This window comes from Amblyomma americanum, chromosome 7 (genome assembly GCF_052857255.1).
Source record: "Amblyomma americanum isolate KBUSLIRL-KWMA chromosome 7, ASM5285725v1, whole genome shotgun sequence".
Classification (NCBI taxonomy): domain Eukaryota; kingdom Metazoa; phylum Arthropoda; class Arachnida; order Ixodida; family Ixodidae; genus Amblyomma; species Amblyomma americanum.
In genome coordinates this window covers 178,397,174-178,421,981 of record NC_135503.1, presented here as the reverse complement: position 1 = coordinate 178,421,981, position 24,808 = coordinate 178,397,174, and the positions used below count along the sequence as shown (strand labels likewise).

At 47.2% G+C, this 24,808-nt stretch overlaps 1 protein-coding gene across 1 annotated transcript in view; it reads right to left on the bottom strand.

The window, feature by feature from the left end:
* The window catches only part of Clic (chloride intracellular channel protein 5), an 80,256-nt gene that overhangs the window by 3,586 nt on the left and 51,862 nt on the right, over positions 1–24,808 (bottom strand). Inside the window, exon 4 of the mRNA XM_077629651.1 lies at positions 19,297–19,471. Coding sequence (XP_077485777.1) covers positions 19,297–19,471 — 175 coding nt within the window. The remainder of the gene's footprint in view (positions 1–19,296; positions 19,472–24,808) is intronic.

The window sequence follows — 24,808 nt, the reverse complement described above, 5'->3', positions numbered from 1 at the left end:
GACTGCCATTTTTCGTTTGTTTATTTTTACTAACTTTATGCAATTTACATAGGGTATATTTACAGTTATGACTTCCTTATGGCGAGCTTGAGCAGCACATGCATCAGCTCTCTCGTTGCCACTAATTCCAAGATGGCTTGGTATCCAACAGAGAATTTGATGTCCTTGTGTTTCAGCGCTTATTATGTTATGTATTATATTTCCTATTAAAGGTTCTCTTACATTTCTGGCGTTCAGTGCAGTGATTGCACTTAGCGAGTCCGTGTAGATAATGCTGTTTTGAATGTTCTTTTTTACTATTTTTGATACAGCCACCAAAATGGCATAACATTTGGCTGAGAAAATTGGCGCGCACTGCGGCAACCTGACTACCTTTTCCCATTTATTTTGCACTACAGCACTTCCGATGTAAAGTGCTGTTTTAGACCAGTCTTTATAAAATGCTATGTATTCTTTGTACTTTTCGTCTAGCGCAAAAATTCTTGCAATATGTGTTCACGTGGAGTGCGCTTTTTATGAAATTGTGTCAGTGTGTAGTCGCCTACAGCAGGAAAGGTGTACCAAGGTGGCAGTGTTTCGGGTCTCTCGGCAACATCGGTAGTGTGTCCAGAATACCTAATTTCTGGCAAATTTCTTCAAAATGGAGGATAAGAGGTCTCGTTGCATTTGGTTTGTTACTGAAAAGATGCTTGGACGGGCACTTCGTAACTATGGGGTAGCAGAGACGTTTTGGTAGTGAACGGGTTTTTAGGACATATGCACATGTGACACATGGCTCTTCTATCTGTAAGGGACAGTTCATTAATTTCTACATACCGACTGTTTATGGGTGATGTCCTGTATGCGCCAGTAGAAAGACGCAAACCTAAATTATGTATTGGATCCAGTCGTCTAAGATACGATGGTCTCGCTGACCCATTAGCTATACGTCCGTAATCTAAGGTAGAACGAACAACAGACCGATAAATTTGTAAAAGGCATGTCCTATCAGAACCCCAGTGTTTTAGAGAAAGTACTTTAAGCATGTTCAAGGATTGGGAGGCTTTCTTTTTAGAGCATTAATGTGAGGTAGGAATGTCAGCTTTTTGTCAAAAGTAATGCCCAGAAATTTTACTTCATTTTTTATAGGTATGATTTTGTTTAGATGTAAGCTGGGGTTGGATTTAGACCTCATTTTAGTTAGAACAGCACGCCCACTTTTCTGCGGGAGAACTGGAATCCATTTTTGTCTGCCCATGTCTCTAGTTTGTTTATTGTTAGCTGTGTTAGTTTCTTGCATGTTGCTATATTGGAGGATGTACAAGCTCTTTGAAGGTCGTCGACATAGACTGAGTAATCATGGACTTCGGGATTACTTTGTTAATGGAATTCATCTTTACAATAAACAATGTTGTGCTTAAAATGCACCCCTGAGGAACCCCGTTCTCTTGAACAAAGTTCCTGGAAAGGGTTGATCCCAGGAGTACCTGAAATGAGCGGTTCGACAGGAAATTATTTAGGCAGTTTAACATCCTGCCGTGGATGCAAAGTTCTGCAAGGTCGCGAAGAATCCCAAATCTCCACATTGTGTCGTATGCTTTCTCCAGATCAAAAAAAAAAAAAAATACAGCAAGGCAGTGTTGTTCAAGTATAAAAGCCTCTCTGTGTTTTCAAGGCGAATTATATGGTCAGTTGTTGAGCATCCGTTTTTTAAAACCACATTGATGGATGTCAAGAAGTTTGTGAGTTTCAAGGACAAAAGTTAATCTTATATTAGAACACTTTCAAAAGATTTGGCGAGACAGCTTGTAAGGGCTATTGGCCTATAGCTGCTAGGGGAGGTTGGCAGCTTTCCATGTTTCAGAAATGGCACTATAATAGCTCGTTTCCATTTGGTTGGTATTTTTCCTTCTGTGAATATTTTATTAAAGAAATTCAAGAGTGCTTCTATGGCAGGCTGGGAAAGATGGGCAAGCATTTCGTAGTGTATTAGGTCGTGTCCTGGAGCAGTTGTTTTGCCGGCATACGGTATTTTATTGATTTCTTAGAGGGTAATAGACAATTGCATTTTTCATTTACACCTCCGCTTGTTGCGAGCCTGTGTTTATCGGCTGAGCTTTTGTATCTTAGAAATGATGGGCTATAGTGTGAAGAACTTGAAACTGCCACAAAGTGCTCCCCTAATATGTCTGCCTGTTCCCCTATATTTCTTTGTGTACTGGGTGTTGTCAAAAAAGGAAATGTGAAGGGTGAGTAGCTACCATTTAATTTTTTGAACTTGCTCCCACATTTTCTTAGATGGGGTTCAACTGTTTTCATCTTAAAGCAGCGTGAAACACAGGACAAGAGGGGCACAGGGTAAAAGGATAAACACAGAATAAAAGGGGCAGTTTCGTCGAACCTAGCTGTGCACTGCCGAAAATGTAAAGATTGTTTCCCCCATTTGGACAGGACAAATATCTTGTTTAGTCACCCAGATTGGACCTGCAGGGAGTTAGTTGAAGCATTTCTGATAAGGCAGGAGCCTGAAAACTTGTGTCGCTTCACCTTCTATCAATCTTGTGGAAAAAGAGATTCACGTTCTCGGGGAATGTGTGGCGACAGGGTGATAGCTGGGTGCACGTCATGTGTTAAGATTGCTGGTGTGCTTTGTTAAAATGAGGCGATTAACCTCCCGCTGCGTGCACGTGCGGTTTTACGGACTACCGCGATTGTGTTTTGGGTTTTTGTGTGTTATTTCGGTTCTTGCTTTTGGTGCCTATATAACTAACCCTTCGAAAATAAAAGCTCAGTTGTTAGAATAGCGCTCGTGTTGTCTCGTGTTTCTTCCTCTTGTCCTGTGTTTCGCGCTGCTTAAAGATGAATACATTCCAACTCGCCCAGTTTTCTGTTCTCGTTTTCAACTGTTTATACAAGACACATAAGCTCTGCAGGATGTTTTTTCGGCATTACGCCGAATATACCGTGGCTGTGCTCTCGCCTTTTTGAGAATAAGGTTCTCGTGTGTTGGGTATCGGCGAAAGACTACTCATGCTTTGTCGTTTCTTTGCCTCCTTGCATTCACGTGCGTACCACACTTCGTGGTTCTGGCGGACCACTCCTGGTGATTTTGGGATTGATAAGTGTGCGGCAGTAAGGATGCATGTTGTGAATGTTTCATTTATTTTGTCTATGCTGAGATTTTCTCTAAACTGGCCTTTAAATATTCTCTCTAATATTCTCTAAATATTCTCTAAACTGGCCTTTTCTCTAAACAATTCCCAGTTAGCTAAATGTAAATTCCAACGCCGTGGTTTTGTCGGGATTACTGCTGGTGAGGATGACAGGCTTATTATGACGGGAAGGTGATCGCTCCCATACAGGTTGTCAAGAATATCCCACCTAAAATCAGTAAACACACTTGGCAAACAAAAAGATAAATTTAGGCAGCTCATTTTCCCATTGCTTGGATAACAGTAAGTGTGTTTGCCCGTGTTCAGGAAGTACACATTCTTGAAGAGAATAATATTTTCTAAAATCTGGCCTCTGACGTCCATTTGTTCACTTCCCCAAAAAAAGGAGTGAGCATTAAAATCCCCAACTAAAAGATACGGCTCCGGCACTTGTATTAAAAGTCCTTCTAAATCGTGAAGTGTGACTGTTAGGTGAGGTTCAATGTATATGGAACATATTGTTATTATTTTAAAATCGAGGACAGTGACAGCAACTGCCTCATATGAGGTCTTTAGGTCAATTTTTCGAGTAGCAACACCGTTCTGGACCACACTAGCAGCGCCTACAGAGAGCCTGCTTGTGTTCCCTCGGTCACATTGAAAGACTTGGTACTTTTTAAGGATGTTTTTTTTTTCTGTGGTCCTCGGTTAGTCTCCTGGAGACAGAGTGCTACCGTAGAGAATGAATTTAAAATATCTGTTACGTCAGTGCAGTGTTGTATAAAGGTCCAGCTGGATTTTGCTGTGAAGGAGAATTGGTTGGTGAGAGCAGGTTGCCTTCTCGCTTCTCTAAATAAAATGTTTTCCTTGGTCTTCATGGTGATTATCTCCTTTCCTTCTTCCAGGACTGACAGGCCCTGGAGTATGCAGCGTGGTTTCCTTCGCAGTTAGCGCAGCGAAAGGCTGCGTCACATTCCTCAGAAACGTGATCCTTGGAAGCGCATTTTGCGCAAGTTTTGCGGCCGCGGCAGCTGTGTGAGCTGTGGCCAAACCTTTGACAATTGAAGCATCTGCTTGGGTTCGGAATGTAACGGCAAACATTTACATTTCGGTATCCTACTTTGATGGTTTCAGGTAATTTAGTTGTGTTGAATGTTAGAACCAAGTGTTTTGTATCCATTTCTTTGTTGTCTTTCTGGAATTTGATTCTGTACATATCTGTGACATTTTGGTTGGGCAGGCCTTCCAGCATTTCTTTTCCAGTTAGGTGTATGAAGTCATTTTCAGAGATGACGCCACAGACGGAGTTCAGGGATCAGTGTGCCGTTATGGAGACTGGGATTTCTCCAATGGATGCAATGTTTGCGATTTTCAAGTTCTGGACATTGTCAAGGAGTTCAACAGTAACTCTCTGCTGGCCATTTTGGATACCTTGTAGCCAGGGCCCAGGGTATCTGTTAGGCATTTCGACACAAGGAATGGGGATAAAATTCTGGCTTGTTTCTGAGCTGATTCGCTGTGGAGGACATAGAATTTGGTGAATGTTGCCTTTTTTATTTGGAAAAAGCTCTGTTACCTCGTTCCAGAATGCGATCGTGTTTAAAAGGAGTCTAGCCATAAAGAGTATATATTTTTCGGCCACGGTGCCAGCCACCCACCATGGAGAGCCCTACAAGGGGACGGGACAGGAACTTGCAAGCAGGCCCTGCCCATGCCAGCTGTACACCCCAACTATAAACAAATATGACGCAACTAAGGGTGGTTGCCCACACAAGGTTAACCCTTACTTACCGCCAGGAAAAAAGGAAGAAACAAGAAGCAAGTAGGAGACAGGAGAGTTGTGAGAAAGGGGTAGGAAAGTTACAGATGGATTGGAGGAAAGGAAAAGGCGACTGCCGATATCCGCCGGTCGGGTCAGGCCGGAGGTGCTGTCTACAGGAAACTGGGGCCACAGTGGTGTGTTGCCTCTACCAAGGGGCCTCAGCCCAGCCCCCAGGATCCCCTTTTCCTTGGACACGGCGATGCCACACATGGCTAGGCGCGGGTGCTCAGGTTCGTGGTGATGCATTGTTCACCATCATCCCCCTGCGGGGATGTCCCGGTGGATGCTCGGGAACTCGTGGTGTCGCCACTCACCAACGTCTGCCAAAAGCAGATGCCCCCTGCCGGGCTTTCATGTAAACTACCACTCGACTGGGGGAGTTTCTCCAACCTAGAGCTTCTCCAGCATGGAGTTTCTCAACAGGGAGTTTCTCCATAGTGTGAGCGAGCTAGGTGAACGGTTTCAAGTGTAGCAAGTTTTCGGTAGTGACGCAATTTGCATACAAATAACTTTTATTTACGCACGGATCTGTATGTATCCTGCAGGTAACAGACGTACTATCCATGGCCACCACAGCTCAGCCAAGCCTTGTTCAGACACCATGATCCCCATATTTTGGGTGGTAATTTTTGTAAAAAGAACGTGAACTTATATGCAGCTATTTATGGCATACTGACTGAAGTAACAAAATAGCACTGTATGGTGGCACTTAACACACGGGTAGCCAACAAACGCAGCAGTAATTTTCTGGTTTGGGAACTCGTAGTCTGCCGGGCAGCCACACTACTCGTCTTCGTCTACCTCTAGCCGTTCGGCGCTTCTTCACTACAATCTGGCCCTCACAGTAAAAGGGGGAGCCATCCTGGCGACTCAAGGCGACGAAATGATAGTGGGGTAATAATATGGCTTCAAGCTGTTGACATAGACGATATCACAGCCCCGGCAGCAAAAGTTGCTGGCGTGGGCTAAAGGTTCAACAAGCTAGTTGAGAGGGGAAGTCTGTTGGATCAACCGATCAGGCCCATGATAACTGGAAACCAGCTTGCTGGACAGGCCCGCCGGCGTTGAAGGTGCCCACAGCCAGACGTGACCACCGGGAAGGAAGGTAAGGGTGAAGTGAATGTTGCCGATGCAAGCTTTCTTGTCGCACTGATCTTCCGAAGTCAGGGAACAGGCCAGCTGGTGGCACTCTTCAGCGTGGCGGGCAGCTTCGGAAACCGAGGTGTACTCCGAGACGCCTAGATGGTAGGGCAGGATGGTGTCTATACTACGTTTCATACATCAGGTGCAACGCTGTGAAAGGTACAGAAGTAGTCCGGACTGGAAAATAAAGGGAGGCGTGTTACTCCGCGCTTCTTCTGTCGCCAAGTGGTCTAACGTACGAGAAAGCGACAGCTTATTGTCAGCAGTAAAAATGCATTTAATCAAGCAGATGACAAATGTGTCACGTATTAAGGGAGGAGGAGGGGATCAGAATTAACTTTTTTGTTTCTTGGCAGAAGGTGCTGAAATTTGGCACACATGCTACACATTGCAGTGAAGAGACAAATATAATATTTGATGAAGATATCTTCATTAGTTTTTGTATTATAAGAATTTACACGCTTGTTGCTTGTGGAAAGCCTGGCACAGTAACGAACCATAATATTGTGCCGGGAATACATTGCTTATTTGCCCAAATGTCTACTCTACACTAAGACAGGGTTGAAATTTTTTTTTTTACCGTGCTAATAATTTTTTCCTGGACATGACAAGCACATGGCTGTGCTTCACTGCATAAAGCCATGTACTTATTGTGAAATAATAAAATAATGGAAAGGTAAATAAACATTTCAAGACTGTCTTCATGTAAAGCACAGTTTATGGATCACAGCAAAACGATCAAAATCGGTTCAGCCATTGTTGTGCTATGCTTTCCACGAGCGAGGTGATCGACAAAAAAACCACAACTGAGAAAATGGGCTGCAAGTTTTGCAAAGTTTTGCAAGCGCTGCAGATTTATTAAAAAGCACCATGGCTGTAAAATTTCGTGTCATCGCTGTCGGGCGGGCGGCAAGGGCACCAGGATTTACACCCAAGACGGCACACATTTCCGAGTTAAGCTCTTTGGCTCCCTGAATTGTAATTTATGACTGCCTCGTTCACTGCAGTCTCTACCGCAAAAAGTGAGGCGTGCTCATCCTTTGAGAGTGCCGACCAAATAACAGAGTACAGGCTCTCAGCAGCATTCTGGGTCCTTCCGCCCTTGCAGCGCTCCAGCAAGTGGATGTCTGAAAGGCGTTGATAAAGGGGCAGCATGGCTTGGGCAATTCTGCTCATAAGCTTATATTTATGAGGAAGCTGTGCTTCGTTTTTTGCTTCTGCTGCTCTCTGCTCACACCAGCTGAGGGCCAGGGGGGCACAGCTCATGGTGGGGGTCACTGTCACTAGATGTCACGTGCCAATAAGTGGCCATGACAGCTTTCTGCATTGTAGCAACATCAGTGACATTCTTGCTGATAGCCAGGCCATAGTAGTTGGTGAGCTTTTTAATCAGCTGTTGCGTCAGCCCACCTTTTCCACCCAGTGGCTCCCCTTTCTTGGCCTTGCTCACAATGAAGCGAAGACCAGTACCCATTTTTTTTTTTACATGGTTTATGCAGTCTTCTTTTGTGACTGCTATAAACCCATATGGCTGGTCATCTTGCAACGCCTGGAAAACACGGCTGTCTCTATCAGAGATAACTGCTGTATATCGCAGGTCATTCTTGGCAACGGCCAAAGAGTTGCAAAGCGGCCTCCACTTCCATTCGGCCAGAGCCAACTTCAGTGTTTTTTTTACACTGATGCTGCTGCCTCCACTGAAGGTAGGTGGGCTCACTATCTGCTGGCCCCAGGCTGCATCCAAGGCAGAAGTTTGAAAGAACAATACTGTCCAGCACAAGCCCTGTGTGGAACTCAGTAATACATCCTACCCCAATGTAGGAGCTATGACCGCGCGTGAGCCAGGTGCATCATAAATAACGGTCACATTTTTAGTGAAGCCAACCTCCGTCTCGCTGTACACCTTCACAGCAGCTACAGCATCCCTAAAGATGTTGTCGGCAGCCTCCTCTGCAGCAGGCTTGAAAAGGCCCTTCAAGTGGCCCAGAAATCGTTCAGAGCTGTATGCCTTTTCCCTATCACTTTGATAGCTTGCACTGAGCGAATGTTCACATCAAACACCTTTGCACCTTCCTTCCTTCGGGAAGACCACTGGTACTCAATTGGGCCACAAGCAGTGCACGAAAGCACCATTTTCACTGCCAGACCGAGCCCGGTATCGCAGTGCACACTGACGGAACGCTGTTGGCATCTTGGGCACAGAGTCTTACCAATCAACGAGTTCACCGCGGAAATCTGCACAAGAATAAATTCACTGTCACAAGAGGCCGAAATTTGTTGGCCTTGCTGGTCCATCAAACTGAACTTCCTTTCAGTTGCGGGCACTGCACGAAGAGAATCTTGAACGCTGCGTGCCTGCGCTTCTGTCGCTTACAAGATGCCGACGGCCAAAAAATTCAGAAACAAAATGGCGAAACTTCGAACTTTCGAACGATACCAAGATGGCGGCGCTCGGTGGCGCGAAAGACGAGATATGGCTCCACAAACTCCGGTGATTTTGCACATTTTATGGCTATTTTCTCGCCCTGCACACCCACAAATTAATCTTTTTTTCGGGCATTTATAGTGCGTTTTCAGCCAAACCATTTTGATACAATGTAGATTAGGTGTTGCAGATACCGAAACCCATGGTTTCCAAAAATCGATCTTTTCGCGATCTGATCCCCGCGCCCCCCCTTAAGCCCGCAGGCAATGTCTTTACTATTTTTCGCTTGCCACAAGGAGTGCACCATTTTTTGGTCGTGGATGCAGGCAGCGCAAACGAGCGCTACCTTTGACAGCGTTGCACCTGATGTATGAAACGGAGTATCGCGGAGACGAAGACTCACGACCATACAGGAGAAAGAATGGAGAGAATCTGGTGGTAGCTTGAACAGTTGGTTGTAAGCATATGTAACAAATGGCAGAATCCGGACCCAATTGGAGCGATCGAAGGCGATGTACATTGAAAGCATATCACCCAGTGTAAAGCATTCGGTGAGCCCATTGGTTTGAAGGTGGTAAGTGCTGGTGGTCCAGTGGACTACAGTGTATGACATTCATGGAGGACCACTTCAACAACATCAGATAAGAAGAATCTGCCCCCTATAGCTGAGAAGTTCACAAGGGGTGCTGCGCCTCAAAATGAAGTGGCGAAGGAAGGAGGCAGTATCGATTGAGGTGGCGGCCGGAAATGCTGCAGTTTTCGCGCAGTGAGTGAGATGATCGACGGCCACGATTACCCAATGAGTCCCCGCTGCTGTGTACGGCATAGGCCCACATAAATCGATGCCAAAACGATCAAATGGTCGGACTAGTGGAGCAGGCGGATGTGGGGGAGGAAGCTTGCAACGCTAGCAGTCGGCACACAAGCGCACATACCTAACAGCAAAGCTATACATGCAATGCCAGTAGAAGCGCTGTCGCATGGCCACACTGAGGTGGTTATGGTAAGAAATGCAGATAGCACTACTGAGGTGGTGAGGTACGACAAGCAGCCACTTACGGCCGTCTGGCATAAAGTTGAGTCTGTAAAGGAGACTGTTACAAAGAGCAAAAAAAATGTTGCGCCTGGCGACAATAGGCGCAATGGGCCGACAAGGGTGACGAGTTGGTGAGATCGATGAGTGACGCCACCATGGGTCTTTGCTTTGTTCTGCAGGCATGTCGTCAACGGACAGGGAAGACAAGATGGAGCTGGAGGAAGGCGGCAACAGGGCGTCAGGCAGCCCCAGCGAACGGAATAAAGCGTATGCATCAGAGTGCTTGCACCCTGTTTTGTAGATGACGCGGATATCATATCCTTACAATCAGAGCGACCAGCGGGAGAGATGACTGGTGGGATCTTTCAATGATGATAACCTGCAAAGAGCATGGTGGTCCATAACAATATTGAATGGTCGCCCGTACATGTACAGCCGAAGTTTCTGAAGTGCCCAGACAATGGCCAGACATTTTTCGATGACAGAAAAATTGGTCTCGGCCTTGGTTAGAGTGTGACTTGCATACGCCAGGAGCGCCAGATTTTCGTTGGGCTAGAACAGCGCCGAGGCCGGCATTACTGGCGTCGGTGTGGACTTCGGTAGGTGCAGCCAGGTCAAAGTGGCGTAAAATGTGAGGCAAGGTAAGTATGGCGCGTAATTTCGTAAACGCACGGTCGCAAGCGGGTGACCAGGCAGAAAGGTCGTTGTGACTGCAGAGAAGTTGCGTCAAAGGGGCAATGATGGTTGCAAAGTTGCAGACGAAGCACCGAAAATTCGAAGACAAGCGAATAGAGCTGCGTAGTTGCTTGATTGAAGTCGATTTCAGGAAGGCAGCAACAGCTCAGAGTTTAGCTGGGTCAGGAAAGATGCCATCTTTTGACGCGCAATGCTCGAAAATGATGAGTTGGCAGGCGGCGAAATGGCACTGCTTCAGACTGAGCTGCACACCGGTGTCGGTATGGCGCTTCAAGACCATCTCAAGGCAAGTGAGGTGGGTAGCGAAGCTGGAGGAAAACACCACGATGGCGTAAAAATAGCAAACACATGTGTGCCACTTCAAATCAGAAAGTATAGTGTCCATTGTGCGTTCAAAGGTGGCGGGGGTGTTACTGAGGCCGAACGGAATGACATCGAACTCCGAGTTCATCGGGAGTGACGAAAGCTGTCTTGGCCCGATCACCCTCCGCCATGGAAACTTGCCAGTAGCCAGACCATATATCAAGAGGGAGAACAATGCGGCTCTATGTAGACAGTCAAGCACGTAGTCTATGCGTGGTTGGGGGTAGACGTCCTTGCAGGTGATTGCAATCAAGCGTTGGTAATCCACACAGAACCGAACAGATCTGTTTTTCTTTTGTACTAAGATGACCGGCGAAGCCCAGGGGGCTGCTGGAAGGCTAAATCACACCTCAACAGAGCATGTCATCGACTTGCTCACCAATAATGCGGCGCTTTGAGGCGGACACACTATAGGGACGTTGGCACAACGGCGCATGCTCACCAGCGTGCATGCGATGAGCCATAGTTGAGGCCTGACCCAACGATGGTTGCTGGGTGTCAAAAGAAGTGCGGAATCTGTGCAGCAAGTCGAGGAGCTGGGCGCAATGATTAGGAGAAAGGGCGTTGTCAACGGCGGTGATGAAGGCACGCAGGGGCGAGTCGTAGGAAGAAAAACATGCAGGTGGTGGTGGCCGTGCCACGGCTTGAGCATGAGATAGGCGAGCAGAAAGCGAGGTCCGTGGGGACGAGACAGCTTCGGCACAGGTAGAGGACCCGTGAGCAGGGCATCGTGTAAGTTGGACAGCGAGCGGGTGGAAGCGCTTCGGAAGCTTGTTCTGAATGACATGGCAAATGCCCGGTGCCAGCTGCGAGGTAGACTCCGGAGTGCTAGGCAGCAGGGACAACTGCTGAGCAACTCTTCCCAGATGAAATCTTTTGATGTGTTGGAGGAACACAGAGTCATCAGTGATATTGGACAAGGCTGCGAGCATTTCAACGGGCTGCTGAGTGACGACGCATGGGCGTCGAAGCTCGTCGTAACTCTGGCACAGGGTGACGACATCAGCAACTGTGCGGGGCTATTTGACCAGTAACATCTGGAAAGCGTCTTACGGATGCCTTTCAAGATGTGCCGGAGCTTGTCGCTTTCGGGCATCGAGGAGTTGACACGATGGAACAAATCTAAGACATCCTCAATGTAGCTGGTAAAAGTTTCACTGGCCTGCCGAACACAGCCACACAAAGGATGTTCGGTGTGAAGCTTGCAGCAGGATGTCCAGAGAGATCAGCAAAGTGGGCTTTGAAGGTGGCCCAAGTTGTGATTTCAGCCTCGTGATTAGCGTACCAGAGTTTGGTGACTTGCATTAGGCAAAAGATGACAAATGTTGAGCTTAAGGACGCCGTCCCACTTATTATGCGTGCTTACGCATTCATAGAAAAAAGCCAGTCCTGAACGTCTTGATCGTCGGTGCCGCTGAAGACTGGTGGGTCCTGGTGGCGAAGCATTCCGGAGCAAGCAACACAAGGGGCCGCGGACATGGGGCCGGAGCTGGTGCTGTCAGAGTCAGTAATCTAGGTGGGGAGCCAACGGCTGCTGAGCTCCAGGGTGTACAGATAGGATCGAAACCAACGACCTCCACCAACCAACGACTTCCACCAAGTGTACGGCGGGATTTAACACACTGGTAGCCGTGAGACATGCAGCAGTGATTTTCTGGTTTGGGAGCTCGTAGTCTGCCGGGCTCGTCGTCTTCTCGTCGTCTTCTACCTCTAGCCGCTCGGCTTAACTTCTTCACTACAGTACAGGTGTATCCAGACGACGGACCACGGACCTGTTTTGGCCCACGGACTAGCGGTTATGTGGGGTTTCACTTCCGGTCTGTGAGGTCCTCGCATGGTCCGCGGGCCGGATCGCACGAGAAATGCGAGAGCATTTTTCTGGCGGCGGACCACGGACTTTTTAGCCTACTCGCACACATCAAGTCTGGCAACTACACCACACTGGTCTTTCCCGACTCAGTGTTCCCGGCAGTCAAGGAGACACCAGCGGAAGTAGTTTTGCTTCCACAGTTAACATGTCAACGTGGTCGAACAACGCTACTTTTTAGTTTTTAGCCTTAGTACAGCTTTATGGCTCGTTCATAATTGGGCATTCGGCGGCGTGAGCGAGCGAAATTAGTCGCAACGTCGGCGCTTGCAACGTACACAGATATGGATGGTAAAGAACAATTGACGCTATCTATAAGCCATAAGTGTATGCACTCTCATGTACGCTAAACGCTGGTATTTTTCTGCACGTTACAGCATTTCTCACATTTTCCAATTTTAGTTCAGCGTATGCAAACCCAGACGGAAGGACGCGCTCAGCCTTGTGGCGCCATCTAGTTGTTAGGACGGGTAACTATTTCTGTCAACATACACTCCGCTTAAGCTTAGAAGGGGCACAATAGTCACTCTAAATAAAAAATAAAGCAAATATTTCCCTTATACGTCTTCTTATAGGCGAGGTGAGAACAAGCAAGAAATGGGTGCGCCACTTATTGCCAGTGAACGCAACCAAAAACGCAGTAACAATGATGAATACAGTCCGAAGCGAGCGGTCCTGCTTGGAAGCACGCCGCCATGTTTGTCGCCGCAGGAATGCTACCTCCTCCTCACCGCTGCAGAAATCTGTACCATACCAATCAAGCTTTATGCTGGGTATTTAGGCGGAATCTCTGCCACGGCCGCAGATTCCGCTTGTTTTCGCCGCCGAATGTCGAAGCGTGAGACGAGCATTGCTGCAGGCTGACCATAGAGGCTTGGCCCGCCTTGTTGTCTGCTCTTTTGGTCCGTCCTGTGGATGCTATCACCGGCCAGACCCGGCCGGGCCACGCGCGGTCGACCCCACGTGACCGGTCAGCGGGCCAGTCCGTGGCCCGCCGTCTGGATACACCTTACCTATTTCTCAGCATTTTCTCACGATTCCTGTTATGTCTCTGCACAATGACAGCTGTCGCCAGCTATAGAATTCCTGCATGCCACGGGTCACATGATACTATGCATCCGCTGGTAATGCACAGCTGTACTACAATAAAGAAACCACTCCAGAAAAGCCACAACCAAGCAAAGGCTGAAACTGAAATTAGGCCAAACCTTCCAGTGCTACGTTTCCTGCAGTGTGCAGGTTGGCACCGGTAATTATACAAGGCGCAAAATGGTGTAAAAAGAAATTCTTATGGTGCAGCATGGCACAAATAGGGCGCAGCAATTTCAACTCTGAAGTCGAGTGTATGTCCTGTCATTCCTCTCCTGTGTCTTTTTCACTACTGTAAAGTTCAACTTAAGAGGGGAAGAGGGTCTTATCAAAATTTTTTTTAATATTGGACTTAGCAAAATGAAAACTTCAGCTAATATGTATTTTAGTGTGGTGATTTCAAATATGGTGTCCATTTTTGCTTATATTATGTCGTTTCTCATTAATTCAAGAATTTCGACAAAATTATTCTGACTTTTTGAAAAAATTGGCTCCTCAGATTCAAATAAATTTTATCCCAGTGGATTCTACTATTATTAATGCTTGCAATAACGGTATTTTCATTGTTCTAGCCCTTGAAGTTCACATAAAAGTGGCAAGGAAAAAGGTGATTTTTCTTTATGCTGTTTAATATTTTCACACTTTTTTAAGAACGATGTTAACAATTTTATTGTAAGCTCTAATCATTCAGCTTTCAAATAAAACAAGAATGCTGAAAATCGCGCGAACCAAAGCTGGGACAACCTTGTCAGCAGTGTGTAGAGTGGAGCAGAAAATGAAACTGAGAAAAATGCAAAAAAACGAAATGAAACACTTTGAAGCTGTGTAAGCACATTACAGTGCTTAATTTTCCGAAAAGAACAGCTTAGAAGGCACATAGTGGATAGTCTGAAACGCATTTTTGCCGCTGCCGCCGCTTAGCAGGCTGCAGAAATGAGGTCGAGGGTGTACACTGCATTGTGAAGCAGTCTGTCGATCGCCACCAAATCTATGACCATATCGGTAGCTCCGCAAAGCAATGGCGGGTTTGTGTCTACATGCTCATTCGCTAGCGTCCACATCTTGCGCTAGGTTGCAGAAATTGCTGCCAAACTGGCGATTTTATCATCGGCGTGCTTTGCTATTCCTCATGAACAGTGCTGGGCAGAAATGTGTCTCCTCTGACCCGCTGCTGCCAATCTCGCCTGAGCCCGCGATTTGCTCCGTGTCGAAGGCGGACGCCGAAGCTGGTAAAAGAAGCGCTTATCATGACCACCGAATTGCACTCCTGTACCTCGTTATTCCTTCTTCCGATCACTGCTTGTGGAGTCAAACCTTCCTCCGACTCTACGTTATCCGCTGCAGCTGCGATGTGCACCACGCTCAGAACAAACGCCGGAACGGCTGCCAAGTTCGCGTCATCCGCCGGTCCACGCTCAGGCACTCCCGCTGCTGCTGGATGACATCACTGCCGACGAACTTGTGTCTTCTGCTTGCTTTCTGTGGCTTTTTACGTTTTTTCCCAAACTTATGCGCACTGCCAACTTCCGATACGGTTTCACGCCATGGTGGTCTTTTTCAAAATGGCATCGCAGAACAAGCGCGGAGCATTAAAAAAAATGGCACCGGCCAATGAGGCGCTTGAATTTCTCCACGTGGTGCCCAACAGCCAATAGCATTGCCACATTTCGTATTTTGTTTTCTGGCTTTTTTTCGGCGACCAATTGCAGTAGACCTTACGTTCTGGTGGGAAAGAAAGCTGAGGCGTCGCTCTTTCAAACAAGGCCAAAGTCGCCTCACTGCGCCGGCTACTTCTGACGCGATACACGACGCAAAACGGAAATTTTCTAACCTACCTTCGCGAGCTCTCTCGTCAAAATTGCATCTTTGCGTCTCAATTTCTCGTAAACTACGCGGTATTCAGCTATGAAACTTTCAATTAAGATGGAAAATGATGAGACATATCCAACTATGACAAAATTGAAAAGTCTATTTTTTCGCGATTTTTTGGTCCCAAAGACCCGCGTCCCCCCTTAAACCGAGGGCAACGAGCTATGGAAAGGAAAATGGTTAAGAGACAGGAAGAGAGCAGAGTAGGTCAGGGAACTAACGCAGGTTAATAAGATCGTAGTGGAGATAAGAAGAAATAGGCTGGGGCAAGGCATGTAATGCGAAGGAGAAATAACCGATGGCCGTTAAGGGTAATAGACTAGACTCCTAGAGAAACAAAGTGCGGCAAGCAGCGGCAGAGTAAGGTGGGCAGATAAGATTAAGAAGTTTGTGGGGGCTGCAGCTGGCACAGGTCAGGGTTAACTGGAGAGATGTGGGAGAGGCCTTTGTAATGGAATGGGCATAGTCAGGGTGATGATGATGATGAATGTTCCGAGAACACCCACCCAAATTATGGCCAGCCACCTTTTGGAACGAAATATCTAACTGTACACAAAAAGATCCCAAACATCATCCACTCCTTAAAAATTGTATTAGCTTCAATGCCTCCAACAGCAAGGGAACCACCTCCGTGGAAACGCCTGATAGCCCCAGACGACCCACCCCCGAAAATACCGCCAATGACTCATTTCGAATGGAGGAGACAATTCCACCACCCCTGTCCAATTTCAGTGCCAAGATAATGGGGAGGGATAACGGTTGTTGTCTTAGAACGGGGAGTTAAGTATACTGGCACAATAACTGGCAAGAGTCCAGATAAGAGGAAAAGGGTAGTAGATGGCAAGAACAAAATAGCAGAGAAATAAGGGAAGGATAAAGGCAAAGTTGACGATAGGTGATAAAAAAAAGATGGCAAAAGCTCACGAACAATCAGTAAGGAATCATTCCTCTGCTTGCCACTCACCTGTTCATCCACCGTTACTTGCAAAGTTAACCATGAAAAATACAGTCAAAGGCTTCGGACACCTCAGTTTTGGGACATGCTTGACTATTCGGACTTTTTCACGGCACTGCGACATGGCCCATAGAGCCAATGTATAACAGCCCCTGAAATTTCAGACGCACTGGAACTGACTGCTCGATTTTACGGACCTCGTTCGCACTCGCCACCAATACCCAAGCCGCCAATAATGTGTACAGTGGAACCTCATTAATTCAAACTGCAGGAGAGATCCAAAAGTTGATCAAACAAAACGAAATTAAAGCTTAAAGGAAGCCTCTTAACTTTCTATGCTGAAATTCTGCGGAAGTTGACACATTGCGCCCGTTTGGTTTCAAATTCGTACTGTACTTGGATGTCTTGCGCCGCACGAACTTGAACCATAGAGTTCGCGGAACTAATCTGTGCTGAGTCTTTCGTCCCGAATACGGAAAGAAGCAGCAGCGAAGCGCGTGGGAGGCATACGGTTTCATGGAAACGGCGAGCGCGGGAAGAAATGGCGGTGCATTTCAAAGCAAGGTCAGCGTACCCGGGGCAAAATGCATCGCAACCTTGACTCTTCTATTGTAAAATCGCAAGACTACTGCCGTTTCGATGACAGGCAAGACGCCTCTCATTATACGCAAACCACCGCAGGGAGCATATCGCTGGATACGATGCCAATTTTGGCTCTAGTCGCTAAGCCTAATGACGAAGGCCAATGTCAACAGAGCACTTGCTTCAGCTGTTTCTCGGTTCTTAATGTTTCGCCATCTTCACGTTATAGTTCCGGGCCCATCGTACTGCAGGCAGAGAGCAGTTCCCGCAGCAGTGTGTTTGCTTTCCTGTTTAGACTTTGACCCAACCCATGCCTTCATCAGTGAGATGCCGAGGGCACCACAGCCAGGCCGAGCTTGTGAAAGCGGTCGCCGCCTGTCGTCCGTGCACGTCGTGTGGCGAAATATAGTCATCAGGAGCTTTAAAATGTAGGCAATACAACTGGCCTCTTCCTCCGGCATATTGGTAATAAGTTCATGACTTTTTCAGTGAAATTAGATTTTTTCGGACTGCCCGATTTTTCAGTCGTTTTCGCTGTCCCTAGAGTGTCTGAAAAATCGGTCGTCAACTGCACACCTGAGCCTGGTCGGCATTGCCGATCTGGCCTAGCTAAAAGCTGACATCCTTCCACGGTGATAAAATGTGCTGCTGAAAGGCCACAGGCTGTCCTTCATAGGTTTCAGGAAGCTTTTGTGATTTCAATGTCTTCTGATGCAACAAAAATCCAGTGGGGCGCATAAATCGCAGCACGCAATGCTTGCTGGTTTAAAGCCGCTCCACTAAATGCCTTTTTCTGTTATGTGCAGCACGTTGTTCTTGTACAGAGGAAGTTAGGTCTTATTCAATCGTCGAAAATACTCTGTTCTTTGGCCCCCCGAAAACTTATCCTGTGGCCACTGCAAGCAAAGAGGGCTTCTTTCTGCTTTCTGCAGCCATGAATGCTGCCCTCCGTCTGCCCATCTAGTGGGAGCTGAGGGCAACCACTAGATGGCGCATCCTCCGTTTGGAACATTGATGATGATACTGTTAGGCAGTAACGAAACCACAACTGTGAATTCAGGCTGAAAGTTTTGTGGACCCCCATATTATACAAGGACGAATTTCACATCCTAAAATTTAAAACAAAAGCCTCACAGTATACATGGGTCTTTACGGTAGTTCCTCAAGGGCAAACTTGAACAAAGGGATGGAGGGGGTTGACGCAAGTGTAAGGCCGCGCTAACATCAACGTGCACATTTTTTTTTATTCCCTTAGCTTGCGGTCACTGCGGCCCTCCGGTCTACGCTCCCCACTTACCCACGTGCCTTCCCCCCCTACCCCCGCAAGCAGTGGCAAAGACGCAGGTGGCACTGGCTGCTTGACCACTGTGACGGCCGAAGACACCTGGCTTTGTTCAGCGTACCAGGAAAGCATTCGAGGCGCACACGAGCACGTGGTGCCGCTTGGTCTTAGGCAGCATTCCCAATGCGGCAGAATGCGGACCACCTTGCATTCCACGATGAGCCCTTTTTTCTTTCTTTTTTTGGCATTCTCGATGGCACCGAAGCATCGCTGTTCTCCGCCGTCTGACATTCCTGCGGCGAGCCAGTGGAGCCAGTGGTCCCGCCAATTAGCTGAAAAAACTTTTCATCCTTCGCGAGGCGACGCGCGGGTGCGGCAGGGAAGGGGAAAGCATCAAGCAAAAAGAAACCCCCGGGGAGAGGGTTTGCAGAATGTTTTCTGTATGTGTTTCTTTTTCTTTTTAGCCAAGCCCCAGGCTCGAAGTTGGGTCCAACCTTCAGGGGCTGTGGCTACTACCTCCATTGGTTATCGAAACTTAAAGCGGGCCTCGAAATAGGCACGCCCTAACTTCTTTGTTTGAAAAAGCTTTAAAATTGCATGTAAAATCATTGGAGAACAGTCTTGTCTAGTTGAGCTAGAGGCTCCGTGCAGTGGCACGTAACTGTATAGACCTAGATTCTAACCTCGGGCCGATGAGTAAGGTCTTGTCGAGTTTCTCCGTGTGAGATCTTTTCTTTTAATTTACAGTTTGAGTCTCTGTGTGACTCAACTTGTAACGCAGTTTGCACTTGTACATCGTGCAAATATATTTTCTCTTTGTCTTTATCATCTGGCATCAATCATCATCTGCTCCTTCAACACCGTCGAATTCATGTTTGGAGAGGTCTTGTGCCCCTCCGAAGAAACGCAAAGAACCATCTTTGAATTTACTCCAAGTTTTAGACTAAAGGAGCGGATTTAATTTGGGCCACTGGAGACATTCTTGGCGAGGATTAAAGAAGCCCAGTAATGGGACGGGGAAAGAGAGAGAACCTACCGGCGACACGGATATGCTGCAGGCGGGGCATGAGCTCGCAGTCGAAGCAGCACATGGTGTCCCCCGTAAGGAAGCGGCCGCCTCCCTTTTGCAGGTGGGCATCTATGTTGGACAGCTGGTTCAGGAGCGACTTGCGCGACTGCTCGTCCCGCCGGGTCAGCATCAACTTGAACTTCTGCACAGGTCAAGACAAAGACTTCCCTTTACCACACACATTCTAAGCTGTTGATTCCTTCATTCATCTTGTACCCACCATACATTTGGCATTACAGGCTTGGTTCTTATGGGGTTTAACGTTCCAAAGAGACTCCGGCTACGAGGGAATGCGGCCATGAGGGAATGCGGCCATGAGGGAATGCGGCCATGAGGGAATGCGGCCATGAGGGACTTCGGCCATGAGGGACTCCGGCCATGAGGGACTCCGGCCATGAGGGACTCCGGCCATGAGGGACTCCGGCCATGAGGGACTCCGGCCATGAGGGACTCCGGCCATGAGGGACTCCGGCTATGAGGGACTCCGGCTATGAGGGACTCCGGATATGAGGGACTCCGGATATGAGGGACTCCGGATATGAGGGACTCTGCAGAGGTGGGCTCCAGGCAATTTCAACCACCTGGGGTTTTTGTGCACCAACATTGCATAGTGCACAGGCCTCTAGCATTTCACCTCCACTGAAATGCGACTGCCATAACCGGGATCGAACACACGTCTCTTCAGTCAGCAGCCAAGTACTAACACCACCCAGCCACCACAGTGGTTAAACTTAGCATTACAGTGGGAGGGAGGTGGGCGGGGATAATACAGGTAGCAATAAAAGTGAAATACGGGTATATGACAAAGAAAAAAGCCGTACAATTGTATAGAAATAAAACAGGCAAGAACATGAATGCAGTGCACATGTAAAATGCATAAAAACACATGGAAAAAGACAACTCCAAGGGTCCATTTCACACAGCAAAAAACCTTAAACAGAAACAGTGCAAAGTTAAGCACAACTCTGATGCCAATCTCCATAGTTGCCCGAAAACACTGCACTTTCTCTTTGAAAAGTTGGCGGCATACAGAATCGATCAGTGAAACGACTTGACAGGGCACAAAGCTGAACAGAACGTGTCAGTCGAAGTAGCTACAACAGCTGTAGGCAAGCAGTTCCACTCAAAGAGTTTTGGCAAAGATGAAATGTGTGCACACAGGAACCCACACAAACCAGTCTCAAAACTCTGCAAGGCTGGCAAGTCTTGTACATACGCCTCAAAAAGCACCCAACATTCCTACGCAATCATTAAGATGAAGTATGATATGAAACACTGCCAATGGATGATAAATTCTTGTCATCCTGTACTCCGTGACAACCTTCACTGGCAATGCAGCCAAAACAACAGAGGTTAAGATAACCTATACACTAGAATATATTTAGGGTTCTCAGTTTTCAGGGTCTTCTTTAAGCATTTCAGGGGAGTAAAAATCTGGCGATATTTTTGACCCCAAATTAATGTGAAAGTCAGGTTAGCTAGTATTCAGGTTAGTTTTTCGGGTAATTTTCTGTAGCACAAGACCGTTTCCTATAACTATTTGTTTCTCCACTAGACACAGAATGCTTTGCTGCTTGCTCATTATTTCATACACATGGAAATCATGAATTGCACTGTAAAACTGTTTGCCAGTTTTTTCTAATTGGTTACAAATATTTCGCTGCAGGCATTACCAATCTGCAACGGAGCACTGAGCAGGACCAGTCAGCAAGATCAACACCACCTGGGAGGCTCACTCTCGGGGAGAAATTGGGTTTTCCTTAATTTTCAAGAAATATGTTCTGGGTGCAAGAATCAGGTGAAATCTGTTTTTAGCCGAAAACGATGAGCCCAGAGTACTGAGCTGAGCCCAGAGTACTGAGCTGAACCTTAATTTATTGAAAATCACAAAATAACGCTTTTTTTTTTCATTTCCGAATACCTGCCCCAATGAAAACCACCTATATTTTATTTTTCACAATTTAATAATTCAATTTTAATGAAGTGTAAGAAGCTCCTTGACAAGCAAATCCTAGAAAGACCACATGTGATATGCATGCACGCACAAATGCTGCACATGGGTTTCAATCTATACATAAGAGAACGCATTGTTTTGCTATGTGCTGTGTACATGTGAAACCCAGCGCTTGGCGCAGTCCACCACCAGCCATTTGTGTAGTGTGGTAAAGCCTGCCACATATCATTGGCACAGGTTGTGCATGCTGGAGAGGGGGTAATCACAGCAAATGCTCACTAACTGAAACTTGGTTAAACCGAACTTCACTTCACTTTATTACCTTAAAGACCCCCGGGATGGGGGGTGTTATATAATTGGTGGGTTACATGTATAAATCAGATTTAATAAACAAAGAAAACACGTAAGGTACATAAGTTATTCGCTGTTAAATATAGTAGCTAAACAATTTACAAATGTTGATGGACAGGTGATTGCGGCGACCTCATGCGGAAGGCCGTTCAGTCCATGGCTGAGCGTGGAAAGAATGACGATGCAAATGAAGCAGTGCGCGTACGAGGCCGGGCAACTTGAAGGGGATGACCAATTCGGGGGGAAATGCATGCCGGCGGATTGATGTAGGGTGGATGATGAAGTGAGCTGTAATAAAATTTGTGAAACAAGCACATACTAGTAATATGACGTCTACAAGCTAGAGGTGTTAAGCCTGCCTCTGCTTTTAATGATGATATACTAGCATTATATGAATAGCACGAATATATGAATCTTGTGGCTCGACTTTGTACTGATTCTAGGGAATTTGTTAGATAATTTTGGTTCGGGCTCCAAACAGCAGAGGCATACTCTAATTCAGAATGGACAAGTGATTTGTAGGCAAGTAATTTTACATTTTGTGGTGCATGGCGTACGTGTCATTTAAAGAATTCAAGGCTTCTGTTAGCGGATGATATGACTTTTGTCACATGCACGTTTCAGGTTAGATCATTCGACAATGTTAAAGCGAGGTATTTGTAAGCCTGAGTTAATTCTACCGTGACGTGCGAGATTTTATACGAGAAGAGGAGAGGATTACGTTTTCGGTTAAATGACATCAGTTTACATTTATTGGGGTCACACCAGTCCTGTATGCTGATTAAGTCATTCTGGAGGGCGAACTGATCAGAGGCTTAATTGAACTGATGTCCAAGTCCCGGCACAGCTCTGTGCATTTATGTGGAGGAGAACACCCGATAATTCAAACATTCCCTGGTCGCGCATCAGCAAACCAACCGAGCACAGCGGCGCGCCATTCTAGACGCTGACTGGCACAGCTGTGCGCTTCCCTCTCTTCCATCCATGTTATTCTCCAATATTAGTACGGGTACGAAAACTGCACGCTCGTCACATGGGACCAGCTATTTGTGCTATGTGGCCGTTTGTGGGGGGGTGGGCTTATCACTTTGGAGCTGTTCCAGTTCAATGCTCCCAGCAGCAAGCACGCAATAAAACTAAGGGCAGACAGCTGGGCTAGTCGGTTGTTTGTATTAATATGGAACATGGTACCGGCGTTCGTGTTGTCTTTTCCTTTTGTCCTTGCCTCTTGCGCTGGTACGATGTTCCATAATAACGCAATAAAGCACTGATGGAAATGCGAAAAATGGTCACTGCCGCAGAGTGCTCACCTCAAAAGCTGGCTGGCTCTCAGCAAAAAAAACTGATCACGATGAAAGCGATACTTATCAGTTTTATCAGGGTCATTTGATAATTCTAACATTTTTTCCAGTTCACTCAAGTTTGAATTAACAAGCTTTTACAGTATCCAGTTTTTTAAGGACCAATTTTTTTCAGCCGGAAAAGTCCACACAGCTTAACCAGAACTGTTATACTGATTATTTACATTGTGATTATTTATATTCTGATTCTTATTGATATTCTGATTATTTATATTTAGAACGTGACCCGTATTGTGCGCCGTGAGCTTGAAGCAATTGGTCCAGCTCCCTTAGCAACTCCTGTGACCGACCAGCCGTTGACCCTTCCTCTTATTCAGGCCGTCGTGCGACAGGAAATTGCTAACTTGGGTTTCAACTCAGTCGCCGCTGCTTACGTTTTGTTTAAATCTGTTCCACCTCTTCCCAACGGCCAGTATGTCATCACTCCTGACCTTGATTTGCTCATCACAAAGAATGCTGCCCTTGCACACACAGTTGTCACAGTATCGGTAAATAGTGCATGTCTACCTGTTCTCAACTTCAGTACGCACGTCCAGATGCTTCCTCAAGGCATGTGCCTCGCCATGCTGTCCCCGACCAACAAGTACGTGATCTCCGCAGTCACAAGCTGTGTATCGCCCTCTTCGGACGGTCATTTCAAAGCTATTTCGAGACCTGACCATTATATGCCTATATGATCACTTCCGATCTCTCTGCAAACCAAGCACAGGCGCTTACCCATTTGCTGGCATCCTTTCAGGACATATTTGATTTCAATGAGCGCTCCTTAGCACGTACGACTATTGTGCAGCATCGTATCAACACCGGTCACGCCGCTCCTCTGCACCGCCAGCCTTACAGGAGGTCTGTTCGATTCGCCTGCACTCCCTGCACCAGTTCTGTAAAGTACCGCAGCGGTGCAGCGAGCGTGCAGCGCCAGTTCCAGCAGTTCAAGTGCTGGCTGCCTACTTCCAAAACGAATGGTCGAGTGCAGGCCTGGTCGTCTGCTAGCCTTGGCGTCGCCACCAAATTGCAGCCAGCAGCGTGGCGCCCAAATCAACAGCCGCCAACACTCCGAACCGCGTGAAGAATTTTCAAACAGCACATCGCAGTGAAGTGTTGCCATGAATCATCCTCGATGCAACCTTGCGGCATCTAAGCGAAACGCACGTGTGTTCTTTTACTGAACACGACTGAGGTGTGCGCGCGCCGACTTGCATGCTAAGCGGTGTTTGCAAAAACGTGCATCATGCACTGCATGCACGTGTTTACTTTTTAGTTAACATAACCGGCTTCGAGTACTAATACAACTTTATTAGTAAAAAGGAAAGTTACGGGTCCGTCAAGAGCACGGTGGTCGAGAGACGCAAGGTGCCGGCGAGGGCCGCCGTCCCCACCTCCGTCGCCGCCTTCTCGGGTGGCCACTCACGTTCCATGACAGTCGGCGGGCCCGTGTGAGGCACTGTTATCATCGACGAGTGGAATAATTTGAGTATATCCGCCGTGTATCGCAAAGCGCAAGCCGTCGTCTGCTTCCATGGCGGCTACAGCGGCTGCAGCACCGCGAGAACCAGTTCATGAAGTGCAAGCGAATCGAATGGACCTAGGGTGTCCAGTTCCGAACGCCAGGTGATACAAAAGGAAGTCGAAAAGATGCTCGCTAAGGACATCATCAAACCATCCTCCAGTCCTTGGGCCTCTCCCGTCGTCCTTGTTAAAATGAAAGACGGCAGTTGACGTTTCTGCGTTGATTACAGCCACCTGAACCGCACCACAAGAGACGTGTACCCACTCCCAAAGATCGATAACACTGTCGACTGCCTCCACGGATCTC